Source organism: Ictidomys tridecemlineatus, chromosome 1 (assembly GCF_052094955.1).
Source record: "Ictidomys tridecemlineatus isolate mIctTri1 chromosome 1, mIctTri1.hap1, whole genome shotgun sequence".
Taxonomy (NCBI): Eukaryota; Metazoa; Chordata; class Mammalia; order Rodentia; family Sciuridae; genus Ictidomys; species Ictidomys tridecemlineatus.
In genome coordinates, this window is record NC_135477.1 from 120810837 (window position 1) to 120828633 (window position 17797).

Sequence of the window (17797 nt, forward strand, 5' to 3'; positions counted from 1 at the left end):
GATGTTGATATTTATTCTAGAAGTTGTAATAAAAGAATATCACGAATTGTTTAGCATTGTGTTAGGAATGCAGGACATAGCTGATCATGAAGATATTTTGTTGATGAAAAAGTATCATTTTGAAAGAGGCTAAAATTTTGATACCAGTTCTTAAAAAAAAAAAAAAAAAAAGCTATGGTGATGAACACCTGTAATCTCAGATACTCAGGAGGCTGAGGAAGAGGATCACAAGTTCCAGACCAGCCTTGGCAATTTAACAAGACCCTGTCTCAAACAAAAATATGAAGAGGGCTGGGGCTGTAACTCAGTATAGAACACTCCTAGGTTGTTTTATTATTATTATTATTTATGTATGACAGTAGAATACATTTGACAAATCATGCATAAATGGAGTATAACTTCTCATTAGTCTGGTTGTACATGATGTAAAGTTACATAGGTAATGTAATCATATTTGCACATGGGGTCACTCCTGGGTTTAATTCCCATACCACAACAAAACAAGAGAGAGAAAAAAAGATGATTGCATGAATAGGCAATTTACAGAAAAAGAAATACAAATGTGCACTAAATAGATGAAGATTGTTCAACTTCATTAGTAAAGAATTGCATAATAAAAGAGTGGCCTAAGTGTTTTTTTTTTTTTTTTTTTGTCCTAACTAGTTATACATGACAGCAGAATGCACTTCAATTCATTATACACAAATGGAACACAACTTTTCACTTCTCTGATAACTTTATTACCCTAGGTACAATCATACATGTACCTAGGGTAATGAAGTTCTTCTCATTCCACCATCTTTCCTACCCCATGCCCCATCCCTTCCCTTCCCTTTGCTGAGTCCAAAGTTCCTCCATTCATTTCATGACCACCCACCACCACCAACATCATGGATTGGCATCCACTTATCAGAGAAAATACTCGGCCTTTGGTTTTTTGGAATTGGCTTACCTTACTTAGCATGATATTCTCCAACTCCATTCATTTACCTGAAAATTTTGTATTTTTATTTTCTTTTAATGCTGAGTAATATTCCATTGTATATATATACCAGTTTCTTTATCCATTCATCTGTTGAAGGGCATCTATCTTGGTTCCACAGTTTAGCTATTGTGAATTGTACTGCTGTAAACATTGATATCGCTGCATATCAAAATCAGTATGCTAAAGTAAATAGATACATGTTCAAAGATATGGATATATAAGGATATTCATTGTTATTTTGCTATTGGGTGGAAAGTGTAAACCTTAAAACCTTTATCAATAGGAAATTAAATAAATTTTGTAAACTTGATAAACTTATATAGTTTAAAGCTAGATAGAAAATAATTTATACTCATTTTTAAATTTATGTATATATAATTTATATATATAAGTGTGTGTGTGTTTGCATGTGCATGCGTGCTTGGGAGTCCAACACAGGTTCTTAAATATGCTAGGCAACTACTCTACCCCTGAGCTACAACCCCAGACCATATATTCATTTTCAAATAAAGTGAAATTTGAAATTAGATGACTCCTAAGATTCCATTCATATCTGTAACTTTTTCTTTTTATGTAACTTCCAGGGATATAGTAGCAATTCCCTATGAAGTCAGATTGCTCTTATGCCAAAAAAGTGATGAAATCACTTTTAGTTGAATATACAATCTCTTCATTTTGTCTGCAACGCCCCCCCCCTTTTTTTTTTACACTGGAGGTTGGTAAACTTTTTCTATAAAATGCCAAATAGTAAATATTTTTGAATCTACATAAGATTTCTGTAATAAAAACTCAACTTTGCTACTGTAGCATGAAACCAGCCATAAACAATTGGTAAGTAAATGAGTGTGGTGGAGCTGGGGTGTGGCTCAGTTACAGTACTTGCCTAACATGTGTCGGGCACTGATTTTGATTATCACATAAAAAGAAATAAAAAATATAGGTCCATCAACAACTAAAAAAATTTTTTTTAAAATGAGTGTTGCTGTATTCCAATAGAATTTCAACTGTGGGCACTGAAGTTTGAATTTTGTATTATTTTCACATGAAATGTTAAGATTTTCAACTATTTAAAAATGTAAAAACCAATCTTTCCTTTCATACTACATAAAAACAGGCAGCAGACTGGATTTGTCACAGTCAATATTTTGCCCACCCATGATTGAAATGAATAAAAATTTCAAAGAATAGTCAATTTGTGCCTCAGAATGCTAAATTATGGTTTTAAGGGAAATGCTTTTCTTAATTACCAGAAGAACTGGGCTTCATGTACATATTCTTATGAGGCTTTTTTTTTTTGCATAATTTCCATAGAAATAGGGGTAATAATGTATTTTCTACTTCAGATTTTCATTGTTCTTAGGTAACCTGTTTGTTAACTATGCTCTTTTTGGCGGGGGTAATATACATTAAAAAGTATATAAGATATATGTGTTAAAAATAGATGTTTGCAAAACCTAAATATGGTGAGAATTTGATGTTTTAATAGTCTGTTTCTTAATTGGATTCTCTTTTCGTTAGTGGGCTATAAGATGTCATCATATATTTTCGATTTGTATATATTACATATAAGAATAGTTTGAAAAAATTTTTTTTTCCATTTTGTGGGTTGTCCTTTTACCCTTTTTTTTTTTTTTTCTTTTGGCACCAGGGATTGAACCCAGGGGCACTTTACCACATCCTTTAGCCCTTTTTTATGTTTTATTTAGAGACAGTGTCTCCCTGAGTTCCTTAGAGCCTTACTAAGTTGCTTAGGCTGGCTTTGATCTCTCTATCCTCCTGTCTCAGCCTCCCAAAAGCCCCTGGTATTACAGGCGTATACTAACACGCCCAGCCCTTTTAGTTTCTTTTCTTTTTTTTTTTTTTTAAAGAGAGAGTGAGAGAGGAGAGAGAGAGAGAGAGAGAGAGAGAGAATTTTTAATGTTTTATTGTTTAGTTCTCGGCGGACACAACATCTTTGTTGGTATGTGGTGCTGAGGATCGAACCCGGGCCGCACGCATGTCAGGCAAGCGCGCTACCGCTTGAGCCACATCCCCAGCCCCTTTTAGTTTCTTGATGGTTCTTTTGAAGCAAAAAAGTTTTCAATTTTGATGTTGCCATTTATTCTTTTGCATTTATAAATATTTTGAAACACATCCATGGAAAGCCTGTGTATCATGAACAAAAATGCCGCTTCATTCTTTAAATTATCACATTAATGTTAAAATGATAAACTGGCTTTATTTGTAGTCAAGAGAAGAGAGCAGAAAGCAGGCTCTTGCAGCTAAAAGAGAGAAAAGAAAAGAAAAGAGAAAAAAGAAAAAAGAGGAGCAGAAAAGGAAACAGGAAGAAGATGAGGAAAACAAACCTAAGGAGAATTCAGAACTAGCAGAAGATGAGGATGAAGAGGAGAACGATGAAGATGGTAAGAAATGACTGATTTGAATTAGTGAAAAATTTTCTTATTACTCATTATGAATATCTTTTGCTTCTAGTCAATGTTAGTTAAATTTTTTATTAAATTAATCTGAAATTGATAATTGACTTTTATAGTAAATAATTTTAATGTTTTACATTGTAAATTGATAGAGAAACAGAAGAGAGAAAACAAGCATATAACGTGAAGAAGTTCAGTTGTGATTTAAGTCACCTTGTAAAATATTGTGTGCATATTAAAAGCAATAAAATAAGAGATTTAACAGCTTTTCTTCAGGTTCTTCTCTACCTCTAACTTCCCTGATTAAAAACTAGAAAGAGAGAGAGTTCCTGAATAAATTCTATTAGCTAAGATTTAGGCTTGAAACTATAAAGGGCAAGCATGTCAGTATAACTGGAGTTCATTATTCTCAGAGTTGTTTATGATGCTATATGGCTGTGGTTGTAAGAGGCAAATTATTTTGCTTTACTTGAATTCTATTCTAAAATAATATCTAAAAAATGTCCTAAATTCAAACTATGTAGTTTTGATTAGTTCATGAGATTAACATTTCATATCTTAATTATATTAATGGGGTCTATATTTTCTATATCAACCTAGACATCCAATTATAATATTGTATATTCTAATGGCAGCAAATATTTCTTTATTTATTAGTGAACACTGGTGGAAAGAAAATATGACCTAAAAGGCTGAATTATTTGGTATATTTTGTCACAATTTATTTTCAGATCTGTGACTCTCAATGTGATTTTTATCCTTTTTTTATAATTTCAGTGGAGCAAGAAGTCCCCATAGAACCTCCTAGTGCAACCACCACCACCACAATTGGAATTTCTGCAACATCTGCAACATTCACAAATGTGTTTGGGAAAAAAAGGGCCAACGTGGTCACAACTCCCAGTACCAATCGGAAAAATAAGAAGAATAAAACCAAAGAGACCCCTCCCACAGCACATTTAATTCTGCCAGAACAACATATATCTTTAGCACAACAAAAGGCAGATAAAAATAAAATAAATGGAGATCCTAGAGGTGGTGGTGCAGGTGGGAATAGTGATTCGGATAACTTGGACAGTACAGACTGCAACAGTGAAAGTAGTAGTGGTGGTAAAAGCCAAGAGTTAAATTTCACTATGGATGTGAACTCCAGTAGTGACAGGAGGTACCCGTCACTGCTCCTCAATTCCCAAGAAGAGAAGATAATTACTACTGCTTCCAAAACTCAAACACGGTAAATTTTTCAGATTTGCTAACTCTACATTCATCTTTCCTTTTTCAGACTTGGCACAAGAATTCAAAGTATGTTATCCAAGTTGTGTTAAACAATTTAAATCTACCATATTAACTTGTCTTTAATATCCAAAACTAAAATTTACCTGTGTCCTCTTAATCATGTGCTAGTTAAGATTATAAAACAGGGGCCGGAGTTGTGGCTCAGTGGCAGAGAGCTTGCTAAGATTTATAGTTTGAAGTTGATAATATTAGCATGCCTTGATTTTATTTAACTGTCATTTTTATTGAATTTGGTCTAACTTTTGACTTCTGAATCCATTTTTATATTAAAATAGATGATGATTCTTTGGTCATTTCTATTTTTCTGACTTAGTTATTTGATGTGCCGGACTTAAATTCAAATATTTCAGCATAACTTTGTCTATAAAGGGGTAATCTCTTGAGTTTCTACCTTAACACTTATCTTTTGTTGAACCTGATATTTCTCTCTTCAGACTTGAAGGTGAAGCGAATTCTAATTCCTTGTCAACAAGTTATAAGTCAGTGTCATTGCCATTAAGCTCTCCAAACATAAAGCTGAATCTCACTAGTCCTAAAAGGGGTCAAAAAAGAGAAGAAGGGTGGAAAGAAGTTGTGCGAAGGTAAGTAGGATTAGTCTCATCTTTTTAACTCTCATAAATCATATAGGTTTTCCTTTCCATGCCAGATAGTTACCTAGTTAATTAATGAATAATTTGAATGTGACCATTATTGTAAACTATAGTGCCATACTAAATCCAGAATACGCTCAAGCACAATCAGAAGCAATACATAAATTTGTGTTTTGTATTTATATATATAAGTTTCTCTTCCTTTAGCTTATCCCAAATGTTGACTCTTTTGGATAACCTATGATTTGCTCTTTATGTAGATTAAATGTAAGACTTTTATTTATTTTTTTTTTTAAAAGAGAGAGTGAGAGAGGAGAGAGAGAGAATTTTTAATATTTATTTTTTAGTTCTCGGCGGACACAACATCTTTGTTGGTATGTGGTGCTGAGGATCGAACCCGGGCCGCACGCATACCAGGCGAGCGCGCTACCACTTGAGCCACATCCCCAGCCCCTTGACTTTTATTTTTTATTGATGTATATTTGAGTTATTGATTTTGATTTAAAATGAATAAGCTAACATTATTCAGTATGGAATTTAACAACATGGTATGCATTATTTTATTTTAGATAGAGTCAATACATGGTACTTGCAGTTTAGTTGATATAAGTGATATTTTGAGCAGATTTTGAATGCTTGGATTGAGTGAGTTAAATATAATTTGTTTTAAATGGCAATGTAAGTTTTAACTTACCTAAATTAAATTCAATATGATGAGAGATCCATTTCTAAGATAAAAAATTACAATAATATATTTTTAGATTTAAGAAATATTCTATAAATGTCTGTCAACTTATTGCTGAGATATCTTTTTTTAATAAAGACATCTAATTTCATAAGCTCATGAATAGTCCTCATTTTATAGGTCAAAGAAGTTGTCTGTTCCAGCCTCAGTGGTGTCCAGAATAATGGGAAGAGGAGGATGCAACATCACTGCAATACAAGATGTTACTGGTGCCCACATCGATGTGGATAAACAAAAAGATAAGAATGGCGAGAGAATGATAACAATAAGGTAATTGTGAAGAATTTATATTACTACTTCTGGGTATAATTTTATAAAAAGCAAGCTTTTGTTAGGTATAATACAATTAAGGATTTTATTTGATGGTTAAGAATACATGTGTTTTATTTGTTTTTTAATGCTTTTGGTCTTGTTTTTATTGGTTTTTTCCCCAGGGGTGGTACAGAATCAACAAGATATGCAGTTCAGCTTATCAATGCACTTATACAAGATCCTGCTAAGGAACTGGAAGACTTAATTCCTAAAAATCACATCAGAACCCCTACCAGCACCAAATCCATTCATGCAAACTTCTCATCTGGAGTAGGCACCACAGCAGCTTCCAGCAAAAATGCATTTCCCTTGGGTGCTCCAACTCTTGTAACTTCACAGGCAACAACATTATCTACGTTCCAGCCCACTAATAAACTTAATAAGAACGTACCAACAAATGTACGTTCTTCTTTCCCAGTTTCTCTTCCTTTAGCTTATCCCCACCCTCATTTTGCCCTGCTGGCTGCTCAAACTATGCAACAGATTCGGCATCCTCGCCTACCTATGGCCCAATTTGGAGGAACCTTCTCACCTTCTCCTAACACTTGGGGACCATTTCCAGTGAGACCTGTGAATCCTGGCAATACAAATAGCTCTCCAAAGCATAACAATACAACCCGTCTACCAAACCAGAATGGGACTGTTTTACCATCAGAGTCTCCTGGACTAGCTACTGCCAGTTGTCCTATCACTGTCTCTTCTGTAGTTGCTGCCAGTCAGCAACTATGTGTGACTAATACCCGAACTCCTTCATCAGTCAGAAAGCAGTTGTTTGCCTGTGTGCCTAAAACGAGTCCTCCAGCAACAGTGATTTCTTCTGTGACAAGCACTTGTAGTTCCCTGCCTTCTGTCTCCTCTGCACCTATCACAAGTGGGCAAGTTCCCACTACATTTCTGCCTGCAACTACTCCTCAAGCACAGCTTTCTTCACAAAAGATGGAATCTTTCTCTGCCATGCCACCTCCCAAAGAAAAAATGTCCACACCAGACCAACCCATGACAAACCTTTGTACCCCATCGCCAACTGCAAATAGTTGCAGTAGCTCTGCCAGCAATACCCCAGGAGCTGCAGAAACTCACCCATCTAGTAGTCCCACTCCTCCCTCCAATAACACACAGGAGGAGGCACAACCATCCAATGTGTCTGATATAAGTCCTATGTCAATGCCTTTTGCCTCTAACACAGAACCTCCTCCATTGACTTTGGCATCACCCAGATTGGTTGCTGCTGATAATCAGGATACCAGTAATTTACCTCAGTTAGCTGTACCAGCACCTCGAGTTTCTCATCGTACACAACCCAGGGGTTCTTTTTACTCAGTGGTACCAAATACAGCCATACACCAGGATCCCCAGTCTATTTTTGTTACAAATCCAGTTCCTTTAACAACACCTCAAGGTCCACCAGCTGCAGTGCAACTTTCTTCAACTGTGAACATTATGAATGGTTCTCAGATGCACATAAGTTCAGCAAACAAATCTTTGCAACCTACATTTGGCCCAGCTACACTTTTTAATCACTTCAGTAGCCTTTTTGACAGCAGTCAGGTACCACCTAACCAGGGTTGGGGAGATGGTCCTCTGTCCTCACGAGTTGCTACAGATGCCTCTTTCACTGTTCAGTCAGCATTCCTGAGTAACTCTGTACTTGGACACTTGGAGAATGTGCACCCTGACAACTCCAAGGCACCTGGCTTCAGACCACCTTCCCAGCGAGTTTCTACTAGTCCAGTTGGTAAGTTATTATTAAGTATTCCTAGAGCTTAAGTTGTAGGCTCTTAGAGCCTAACCTCTTATTCCAAGATAATAATAAAGCATTTTTGTACGTAATATTGCATGACCTTGTGTAATAAATAGTAGAGATCTGAGTAAATGGACAAAAAAGTAGCTATAGGTAAATCACTTACATATAATAAGCTAGATCTTTCAATCAGAGTAGGAGGTAATGCCTTGTATCAGCTTATTTTCTTAGAATTGGTGTCAGATTATGTAAATAAAAATGATTCATGGTATACATCAAGGATTCCAGATGTGTAGACTTTAAAAATCACAGTGATTGTATTAGATTTTAAAAATTAGAGTTACAAAAGTGTTTAGATACCAGCCTACAATTTATATTATTTAATGGTATTATATATTATTTATATTTATATTAGATGCAGCTATTTGAAGAGATCCATCTAGTCATTTATGGGCTCTTATATTTTTAAAAGAAACTTAGATTAAACTATCAGTTTCTTAGCATTGTAAGAAAGATGCAGATAGATTTGAATAAGTTTAAGAGCCAAATTTAATCTAATCTATGCTGTACAGAAAAACAAGTTAAAAATGGTAGCTGACCCAGATTGGGGTAAGGAACACTATTTTCACTTATTATATCTCTTCCAGCTACCCTAACATGCATGTTACCTTTTTGCTAAACTACTAATCTATGTTGTTCAGAATTGTGAGTTATGGGGCTGGGGTTGTAGCTCAGTGGTATAGCATGTGCCTAGCAGGTGTGAGGCACTGAGTCTCAGCACCACATATAAATAAATAAAATAAAGGTCCATCAACACCTAAAAAAGTATTTTTAAAAAATTTGTGAGTTATGGATATGGCATAGCCTTAACTTCCATTTCAGATATGTTTTATTTACTTGTCTTTCAGGAAAACAGTTGTTTCTATTTTATTTCTTTTTTTTCCTTTAATGTTATTTTATTTGTTTTAATAAATTATATATGACAGTAGAAATGCACTTTGATACATCATGTATAATGGAGTATAATTTCTCATTCTTCTAATTGTACATAATGTAAAATCCCACCAGTCATACAGTTATATATGTATATAGGGTAATAATGTCCAATTCATTCTATTATCTTTCCAACCCCACATCCCCTCAAGTAATTGTTTCTTGTCTTTGAAGCAGAAAGATAAGTCTCCCCAAGACCATCTATGATCTCCTTTTTTCTTTTTTTCTATAAATAGACATCAGTTGTAACTGTTCATTTTGGGAGACTAGTAAAGATCTTCAGAAGCCACAGGTTGAAAAAAATTGCTCATTGTCAGTGCTCGAGTTGTGATAGAAAATAGTATTCTTAAACTTGGCATGGTGATGCACACCTGTAATCTTAGATACATAGGAGACTGAGGTGGGAGGATTAGGAGTATGAGGTGAGCCTGGGACAGCATAGTGAAACTCCCTTCTCAAAAAATAAATAAATAGGACTGGTGTTGTTGCTCAGAAGTAGAGCACTTGCCTAGCATGTGTGAGGCACTGGGTTTGATCCTTAGCACCACATAGGTAGATAGATAGATAGATAGATAGATAGATAGATAGATAGATAGATAGATAGATAGATAGATAGATAAAGGTGTTGTGTCCATGTACAACTAAAAATATTTTTAAATAAATAAAGGAAGTATTCATCTTTGACCCTCCTTCTGGGGCCCAGGATTAATAAGCTTGACCTTATATTCTTTGTTCTTTGTTTGTTTGTTTTTAGTACTAAGGATTTAATCCAGAGGCACCACTGAACTATATTCCCAGCCCTTTTTAAAATTTTTTTATTTTGAGACAGGGTCTTGCTAAGTTGTTGAGGCTAACCTCCAATTTGTGATACTCTTGCCTCAGCACCTGAGTTACTGGGATTCCAGGTGTGCACCACCATGCCCTACTTGACCTCAATTCTTAACAGCTTGTATGTGTTGCTTTTATTCATGGTCTTCTTCCATGGGTTTACCCTCTTAGTAAGAAGTAGTAATACTTTAAGAAGATGGGGAAGGGTGTGAAGAAATTAAAATCATGATGGCTGCTGGCAGGAATGTAGGATGGGGCAGCTCTTTTGGTAAAAAAAGTTTCAGGGTTCATCAAAAAGAAATAACTATAATTTATACACCTGTAATCCCAGAGACACAGGATGCTGAAACAGGGGGATTGCAAATTCAAGATCAGCCTGGGCAATTTAGTAAGACCCTGTCTCAAGATGAAAAGGACTGGGGATGTAGCTCAGTGGTAGAGTAGCCTTGGGTTCAATCCCCAAAACTGCAACAACAACAACAACAAAAAACTTAACAAAAAAGAAGTTGGGATACGGGAATGAGAGGATCTGGTGATAGGTAATGGGTATGGAGTTTCCTTTAAGGGATACAGAAATATTCTAAAATTGAATATGGTGATGGCTGTGCAGCCCTGTGAATTGCTATACTAAAATCAATTGAATTTTATACTTCAAATGGGTGAATTATATGATATGTGAATTACATCTAAACATTGTTTTTTTAATGATAGGGAATTAAATTGTTTGAAAATCAGACTTTCCTGAGAGAAGTTTTGGCAAATTTTCATTTTCCTACAGTGAATACCTGTAATCCTTTCTTAAATCTTTGTCCCTTTTCCCTAATAAATTCCACAATCAATGGAATTTACGAAGGCTGCTAAGTTCAAATTTATCCAAAATAGATAGAAACTTTGGTATAGTTTACAATTATTGATTTTGTTTAATAGAATACCAAAATTACCCTTAGGTTAGTGGTATGCTTTTCCTCCTTGTGAGGAAGGAAAATTGGTAGCTTTTATTATTCATTTTCTATAGGAAATAACTCTAATTTTTTAAAAAGCTGTTGCTTTCAGGTTTTCCACAAGAGAGAATGCAGATATTAATAAAAGCTTTAAGATTTATCCAGAACATTAGTTTAGGTGACTTCCATTCTTAAACATTGTGTTCATTTTCTATATTTATATGTTAGATGATTTTCTTCTGATGGTAAGAAAATTTAGGTTTGGCCATATAGTATCACATAAGTGGATTCTTTCTGCTGTGATCTACAAAAATAAAACACATGCTTTCTTCTTTAAAAAATTAAGTAACCTTGGACTTCACATTTTAAAGCCTTAGCTAATTGGATATCTCGTACCTGTTTTATTTCAGGGTTACCATCCATTGACCCATCAGGCAGCTCCCCATCTTCCTCCTCTGCTCCTCTGACAAGTTTTTCCGGCATACCAGGAACAAGGGTTTTCCTGCAAGGGCCAGCTCCTGTTGGGACTCCTAGTTTCAACAGACAACATTTTTCACCCCATCCATGGACAAGCACCTCAAACTCATGTAGGAATCATGGAGGAACTCTTTCCAAAGAGTCTTAATTAAGTTATTAAGCCATTTATTTCAGGAAATACTATGTTATAAATTTAGTAAAATAAACAGTATGCAGATACCCAAAGTTTGTATTGTAGTCACATCAAAAAATTGACAGGCATTTTATAGGATTCAAAACTTGAGAAAGGGTCAAGCTATCATTATTCAAGAAGAGGTAATACAAAGCCAGGTACAGTGGTCCATGCGTATAATCCCAGCTACTCAGGAGAATCTTGAGTTCAGGGTCAGCCTGGGCAATTTAACAAGACCCTGTCTCAAAAAATAAAAAAGGCTGGTTGTTAGCTCATGGTAGTGTGTCCCTGGATTCAATTCCCAATAACACAAAAATAAATTTAAAAAATAAAAAGGGTTGGGAGTGCAGCTCAGCAGTAGAGCAGCCCTGGGCTCAATCCCAGTATTGAATGAAAAAAGATAATAAAATGATTGGGGGGTGGGTTAGTAAAATAATTTCTCAAATCTTGAAACTGATTTATGCATATGATCAACTTGATATGATATCTCATTTATGATTATTTATGATTTCTCATTTATTTTTACATTTTTATGGATGTATCATTGCCCATTATAAGTATTCCTTTGTTCTGAATTGCTTATTTCAATATTTAGAACAGATTATATATTTAGAATTTAACAGTATTTGATTTCCTTTCTTTAGTGAGAATTGTGAAGTAATTAACATTGGCCTTTTGACAAGGAAAACTAACCAAAGTACCTGAGCCCAATTAAGAAAGAAAACTGCCAATCAGTTTACTACAGTGCTTTGCTAACATTTAACCTTTCTTTCTTATGGACTAAAAGGGCAATTGAAAGGGTAAAAGGGCTATTGAAAGGGAAAAAGAGAAAGAACTAAAAGTAAGGAAGTGTTTTTCAGATAATAATCTAGATACTGTACAAACATTGCCATATTTGAGTTAATTTTAAAAGTAACTGTTTTATTTAGAACTAGATTATTTAGAACTAGAATAAATGAGTACTTTTTCCTTCCTACCCTTGTTTAATTCAACTAGGAAATTTTTTTAGGCTATTTGTTTACTTTTATTACAGCCAAAAATAGTCCAGGATAATGTTTTGAAATTATCTATTCTCATTTGAATGATCTCATAAAATGAAATTTTTCTTTACAGACCTATGTTGTGGAATAGATCTTTCCAACAAGGTTTCTCATATTTCTATAGTTTTTATATGTAATAAAACAATAGAGAAATATTTTGCCACCAGGTGACTCTCCTATTCCATCTGTTTCTTCGGGATCATCTTCACCTCTTTCAGCCACTTCTGCCCCACCAACATTGGGCCAACCAAAAGGAGGCAGTGCCAGTCAAGATCGAAAGATACCTCCCCCAATTGGAACAGAGAGACTGGCTCGAATACGACAAGGAGGGTCTGTTGCTCAAGCTCCTGTGGGAACCAGTTTTGTCGCTCCTGTTGGACACAGTGGAATCTGGTCATTTGGTGTCAATGCTGTGTCAGGTATGTATCTTTCTTTCTCTGCAGGGATAGCTTAAGTAAGTTGTGTAAGTTTGTCATTAAAACTCAGTTCCTTTAAAAATAAAAGAACTTAGTTCCTGTGCTTAACAAACAGGGTTGGGTGTTTGTACCTTTAAGGAATTCAGTCTAGTTTCAAAGTCTGGAATGTTAGTTGGGTGACATATATATTTGATCAAAAATAAAGATTCAGGGCTGAGGTTGTGGCTCAGTGGTAGGGCACTCACCTAGCATGTGCAAGACCCTGGGTTCAACCCTCAGCACCACATAAAAATAAATAAAAATGAAGGTATTGTGTCTAACTACAACTAAAAAATATATATTTTTTAAAAATAATAATAAAAAAATGAATATTCAAAGCATGCTTGCTTTCCTGCTTAAGCTTTCCAGGGTAGAATGGGATAATTATTTCAGGTATTTCAGAGAGTATAAGATGTTTGGGGTATTCAGAGGACTTCTTCTGGTAGTCTGGGAACTTGTTTTTTTGTTTGTTTGTTTGTTTGTTTTTGGGCTTGCAAGACAGTGATGAAGTTCCCTAAACTCTTGAGAGGAATTTATTTTGGTATTGAAGAAAGAATAAAATGATAATATTTTATTGTTTTATGCAAATAAATATCAAACCCTCTTTTCAATTCTTCTTTCCAGAAGGCTTATCAGGTTGGTCGCAGTCTGTGATAGGGAACCATCCAATGCATCAACAATTATCAGACCCAAGCACATTCTCCCAGCACCAACCAATGGAGAGAGATGATTCTGGAATGATAGCCCCCTCTAACATTTTTCACCAGCCTATGGCAAGCGGTTTTGTGGATTTTTCTAAAGTGAGTTGATAAACATCATTGTAATTTGTTTGGTACTTTGCCATTCAATGTAGTTACATGTTAAGGAGTAGTGTGTATTGAAATGTCTCCCTTTGTTTGCATCCCTGCCAGTTCTTTTGTTCAGTTTCAGTAGTGGGTCATAATGTCTACACCTTAAGTGTTTGAGTTTTTCTGTTTTTGTGTTCTACCACAACTTCGAGGGAGGCCTCCATATCTTTAAAAAGCTGGCTGTGATCTTCAATGCTTTCTTGTTTGCTCTGACAGCTTTCTGGCTGCTATAAAGCCAAATTATTGCTATAAACATTCACATAGCTTTTTTTTTTTTTTTAAAGAGAGAGTGAGAGAGGAGGGAGAGAGAGAGAGAATTTTTAATATTTATTTTTTAGTTCTCGGCGGACACAGCATCTTTGTTGGTATGTGGTACTGGGGATCGAACCCAGGCCGCACGCATGCCAGGCGAGCGCGCTACCGCTGGAGCCACATCCCCAGCCGACATTCACATAGCTTTACCCTTTTCTTCTTAGTACACTCTTATTCATGAAACTAAGATAGGAGAAAGTGTAGGGTATTGTTTTCAAACATAATACAGGAAATTTCCTGATGATATCATATTTCGTTTTTTATTTCTTATTGAAAAATGTTGCAGATGCAGAAAAACACTTTTTGGTTTGTCAGTACTGTACCACACTCTGCTTACAGAAAATCCTCTGATGTTTTCTGAAGGGAAATTAGAGAGGTCTAAACTGGTATTATAGAATCATTATGTGTAATCATTTTACAAGTGAACCATTTTTTTTTTCCTGCTGTTTTAGGGTCTACCAATTTCCATGTATGGAGGCACCATAATACCCTCTCATCCTCAGCTTGCTGATGTTCCTGGAGGTCCATTGTTTAATGGGCTTCACAACCCAGATCCTGCTTGGAACCCTATGATAAAAGTTATCCAAAATTCAACTGAATGCACTGATGCCCAACAGGTAAAATGGGCTTAATGCTCTTTCATTTTTCAGATTTGTCATGTCACTCAATACTGTGCATAATACAAGTTCTGAGTCAAAAGTCATGACTGACCACCTTGACCTGAAATAAGTTTTTTCAATATCAAGATGATGCAGCCATTTTATTTCATGTATGTGTATTCTTCCTAGGCAAAAACAGTGAATTGCCATTGCATTTTTATATTCGTTTTGTAAATGTCTAAAGATTCCTAATTAGAAATTCCAATTTTTCCTCCCCCTTTTCAGATTTGGCCTGGCACGTGGGCACCTCATATTGGAAACATGCATCTCAAATATGTCAACTAAGTTAGAAGGTCTTTACTCTTTAGCCTTGTTTGAGAAATCTATGACCTTGGAAGAACCCTGGGGAACTTTTTTTTTTTTTTTTTCTTTTTTAAATGTGCCTAACTAAGAAATTTTCTCTGAGGCTTTAGCAATGGAAATTTGATTTCCCATTGTATAAGAACAAATTGATTTCCTATCCACCTGATTATGTTCTCTGGTTAGTTTAGCCATTTTCAACTTAAGATCAGATGAACTTAGTGCTTTTGGCTAAACATACCGAATGCTACTTGTATGCAGAAGAGAATTAGATGATTACATGTTTCAACCTTTTAGGGTGGTAAATACATGTATAATTGTTTACATACTGGAAAGGAAAAAGTTGAGTAAATTTCTTGTCATATAATGGCTCTACTAAATGTAGCCTGTATTAATGTGAAATATTTACCAGAATATTCAATAAAAAGATGAACAGTGTTTAGAAGTGGGGTGTGATCCTTTCAGTGGTCATGGAGGTACTGCCCAATCCACAATCATACTGAACCAGATTGTTAATATTATGTACCATGTTTCTCACATTTACACTGCCTTGAAAAAGCACTGTTAAGACTTGTTATCTGTTTATTGTGTTTAATATTCCTGGTTCCCTTGTTGTCTTCCACATCATTTTACATGTAAGAAAATTCAAACCCTGGCACTGTATCTTGTCTGACTTTAGCACATAGGCCACTGATAGTTTCACTCTTTTTTATAGATCATGAGTATGGAAATAGGAACTTTTGGATTTAAATCAGTTAACAATGAACAAATCACACCCAAATCGTCAACTTCAGGTTCCTTTTGTGCTTCCTGACTTTTTTTAATCTAAAAGATGTAATTGGTTATGGGTGTTTTAATTTTATTTGGGTTGCGACAACTCCTGTTACTTTGTTGTATTGTTGAATCAACTAAGTAATGTTTATAAATATGTGACTTGTTCTGAGCTTAGTTCCATGGACCCAAGTATGAAAAGTCAGTATGTTTAACAAACTAAACACAGAAACACTGGAATGGGTTGGGAAAACCAAAAGTTATGCCAAAAATCTGATGCAATAGAGAAGGAAAAATGATCTCACTGAAAAGTATAGTCATCAATCTGTTTGTGTTTTAATGTAGTTGAATCTCTTGTCTTGTGTATAAGCATTATAAAAAAGAAAATAAGAAAATGTTTGGGGTGGATAGAGAAAGCAAGAGAGAGAAAATGCACACAAAAAAAGGAATAACCAGGAGCAAACTATACAAGCAGCACCTTTCTACTCTCATAATAGGAATTCTTAATCACTGCCTAGGTCCTAAAGCCAGCACCAGGTCAGATATACCATGTTTGTTCCGTGTTAGACATAACCTGTTCTTTTGTCTTCCATTTCATCTTATGTAAGAGAATGATTACTAAAGTTATTTCTGTATGTGTGTTTGTGTGTGTGTGTGTGTGTATTAGTTTTCAACAGACATTTTGTTTTATTCATTTATTTATATGTGATGCTAAGAATAGAACCCAGTGGCTCACACATGCTAGGCAAATGCTGTACCACTGAGCCCCAACCCCAACCCTTACTTCTTTTTTAAATGAATTTTGAAAGTTATCACTTGTATCATAGTTACTGCTTTTGTAGTAGTTGATAATAACATCAAATATTATCAGGAGGCCCCCTGATCCTGGAGGGAGGGGGAGACCCCTTGGATCACCTACATATCTTGCACTTTCTACTTATCAATAACAAAATTAATCACCTAAAACAATGAAATGAATGAAACTACTCTTTTTCTTAAATATTTTTGGTTGTAATGGACACAATATCTTTATTATTTTTTTATGTGGTGCTGAGAATCGAACCCAGTGCCTCAAACATGCTAGGCAAGCGCTCTACCACTGATTTACAACCCCAGCCCATGAAACTACTCTTGATGAAATATATACTAGTGAGAGATAATATTAAGTAAATTATTCAGTGGGACAAAAAGGTGAGTTTGGTTCTATTGTAACTATAATATATTTGAATTGTCTGGAAGAACCCTTAAATCTGCACCTAGAAAACAACAAAAGGAGAAAACCCTAGGAGAATTAGGAAGAAACAGGAGTTGTACAGTGAATGTAGTTCCTTAGGAACTACTACTCTTTTATCAGCCCTGCCTTCCTTTCTTTCTATTTGGATCCTGGTAGCCAGCTCCCAACCCCATTTCGCCTGCTATAATCTCTTCTTCCTCTGCCTGCCTCTTCCTGGCATTCCTTTACTGCTATTTACCAACCTGAACATTGGATAAAACTTAGCTCAGGTAAGAACTTGATTACTTTCAAAATATACAAGGGATATGGGGGGAAGCAGTGTGGGTATGGTAGAACAAGAGTCAGAAGCCTAAATTCTATTTTCATTTCTGCCACTTGAAGCACTATGACTTTAGGCATGTCATTTCACCTTTCTGGGCTTCGCTTTCATCATCTGAAAATGAAATTAAACTTAAATGAAACTCAAGAGAGTCCTCTAGTTCTAACATAAATTTTCTCCTTTTTCTTGTGAATGAGATTATATGGTCTGCAAATACTGGAAACCATTAAAATGTTTACAGTACTGAGGTTTGGTTCTGAGATGGGGGAAAAAAGCCTGCTATTCTGGGGATGAGTATTGATTTTGGAGATTTTAGTGAAGGTAGAAGAAAACCTTGCACATCCATAGTAGTCCTTCAAGTCATT

At 35.3% G+C, this 17797-nt stretch overlaps 1 protein-coding gene across 3 annotated transcripts in view; it reads left to right on the forward strand.

Annotated features, from left to right (window-relative positions):
• The window catches only part of Ankhd1 (ankyrin repeat and KH domain containing 1), a 124019-nt gene extending 108473 nt beyond the window's left edge, over window positions 1-15546 (forward strand). For 2 of the 3 annotated variants that reach the window (XM_078046339.1, XM_078046344.1), the window contains 10 exons: window positions 3213-3387; window positions 4177-4633; window positions 5130-5276; window positions 6151-6300; window positions 6465-8077; window positions 11256-11432; window positions 12702-12953; window positions 13614-13789; window positions 14602-14766; window positions 15034-15546. In XM_078046339.1, the coding sequence (XP_077902465.1) occupies window positions 3213-3387; window positions 4177-4633; window positions 5130-5276; window positions 6151-6300; window positions 6465-8077; window positions 11256-11432; window positions 12702-12953; window positions 13614-13789; window positions 14602-14766; window positions 15034-15093 (3372 nt within the window). In that variant the 3' untranslated portion in view covers window positions 15094-15546. The remainder of the gene's footprint in view (window positions 1-3212; window positions 3388-4176; window positions 4634-5129; window positions 5277-6150; window positions 6301-6464; window positions 8078-11255; window positions 11433-12701; window positions 12954-13613; window positions 13790-14601; window positions 14767-15033) is intronic. The other variant, XM_078046341.1, reaches the window with a different exon arrangement.
• The last annotated feature ends 2251 nt before the right edge of the window (window positions 15547-17797 follow it).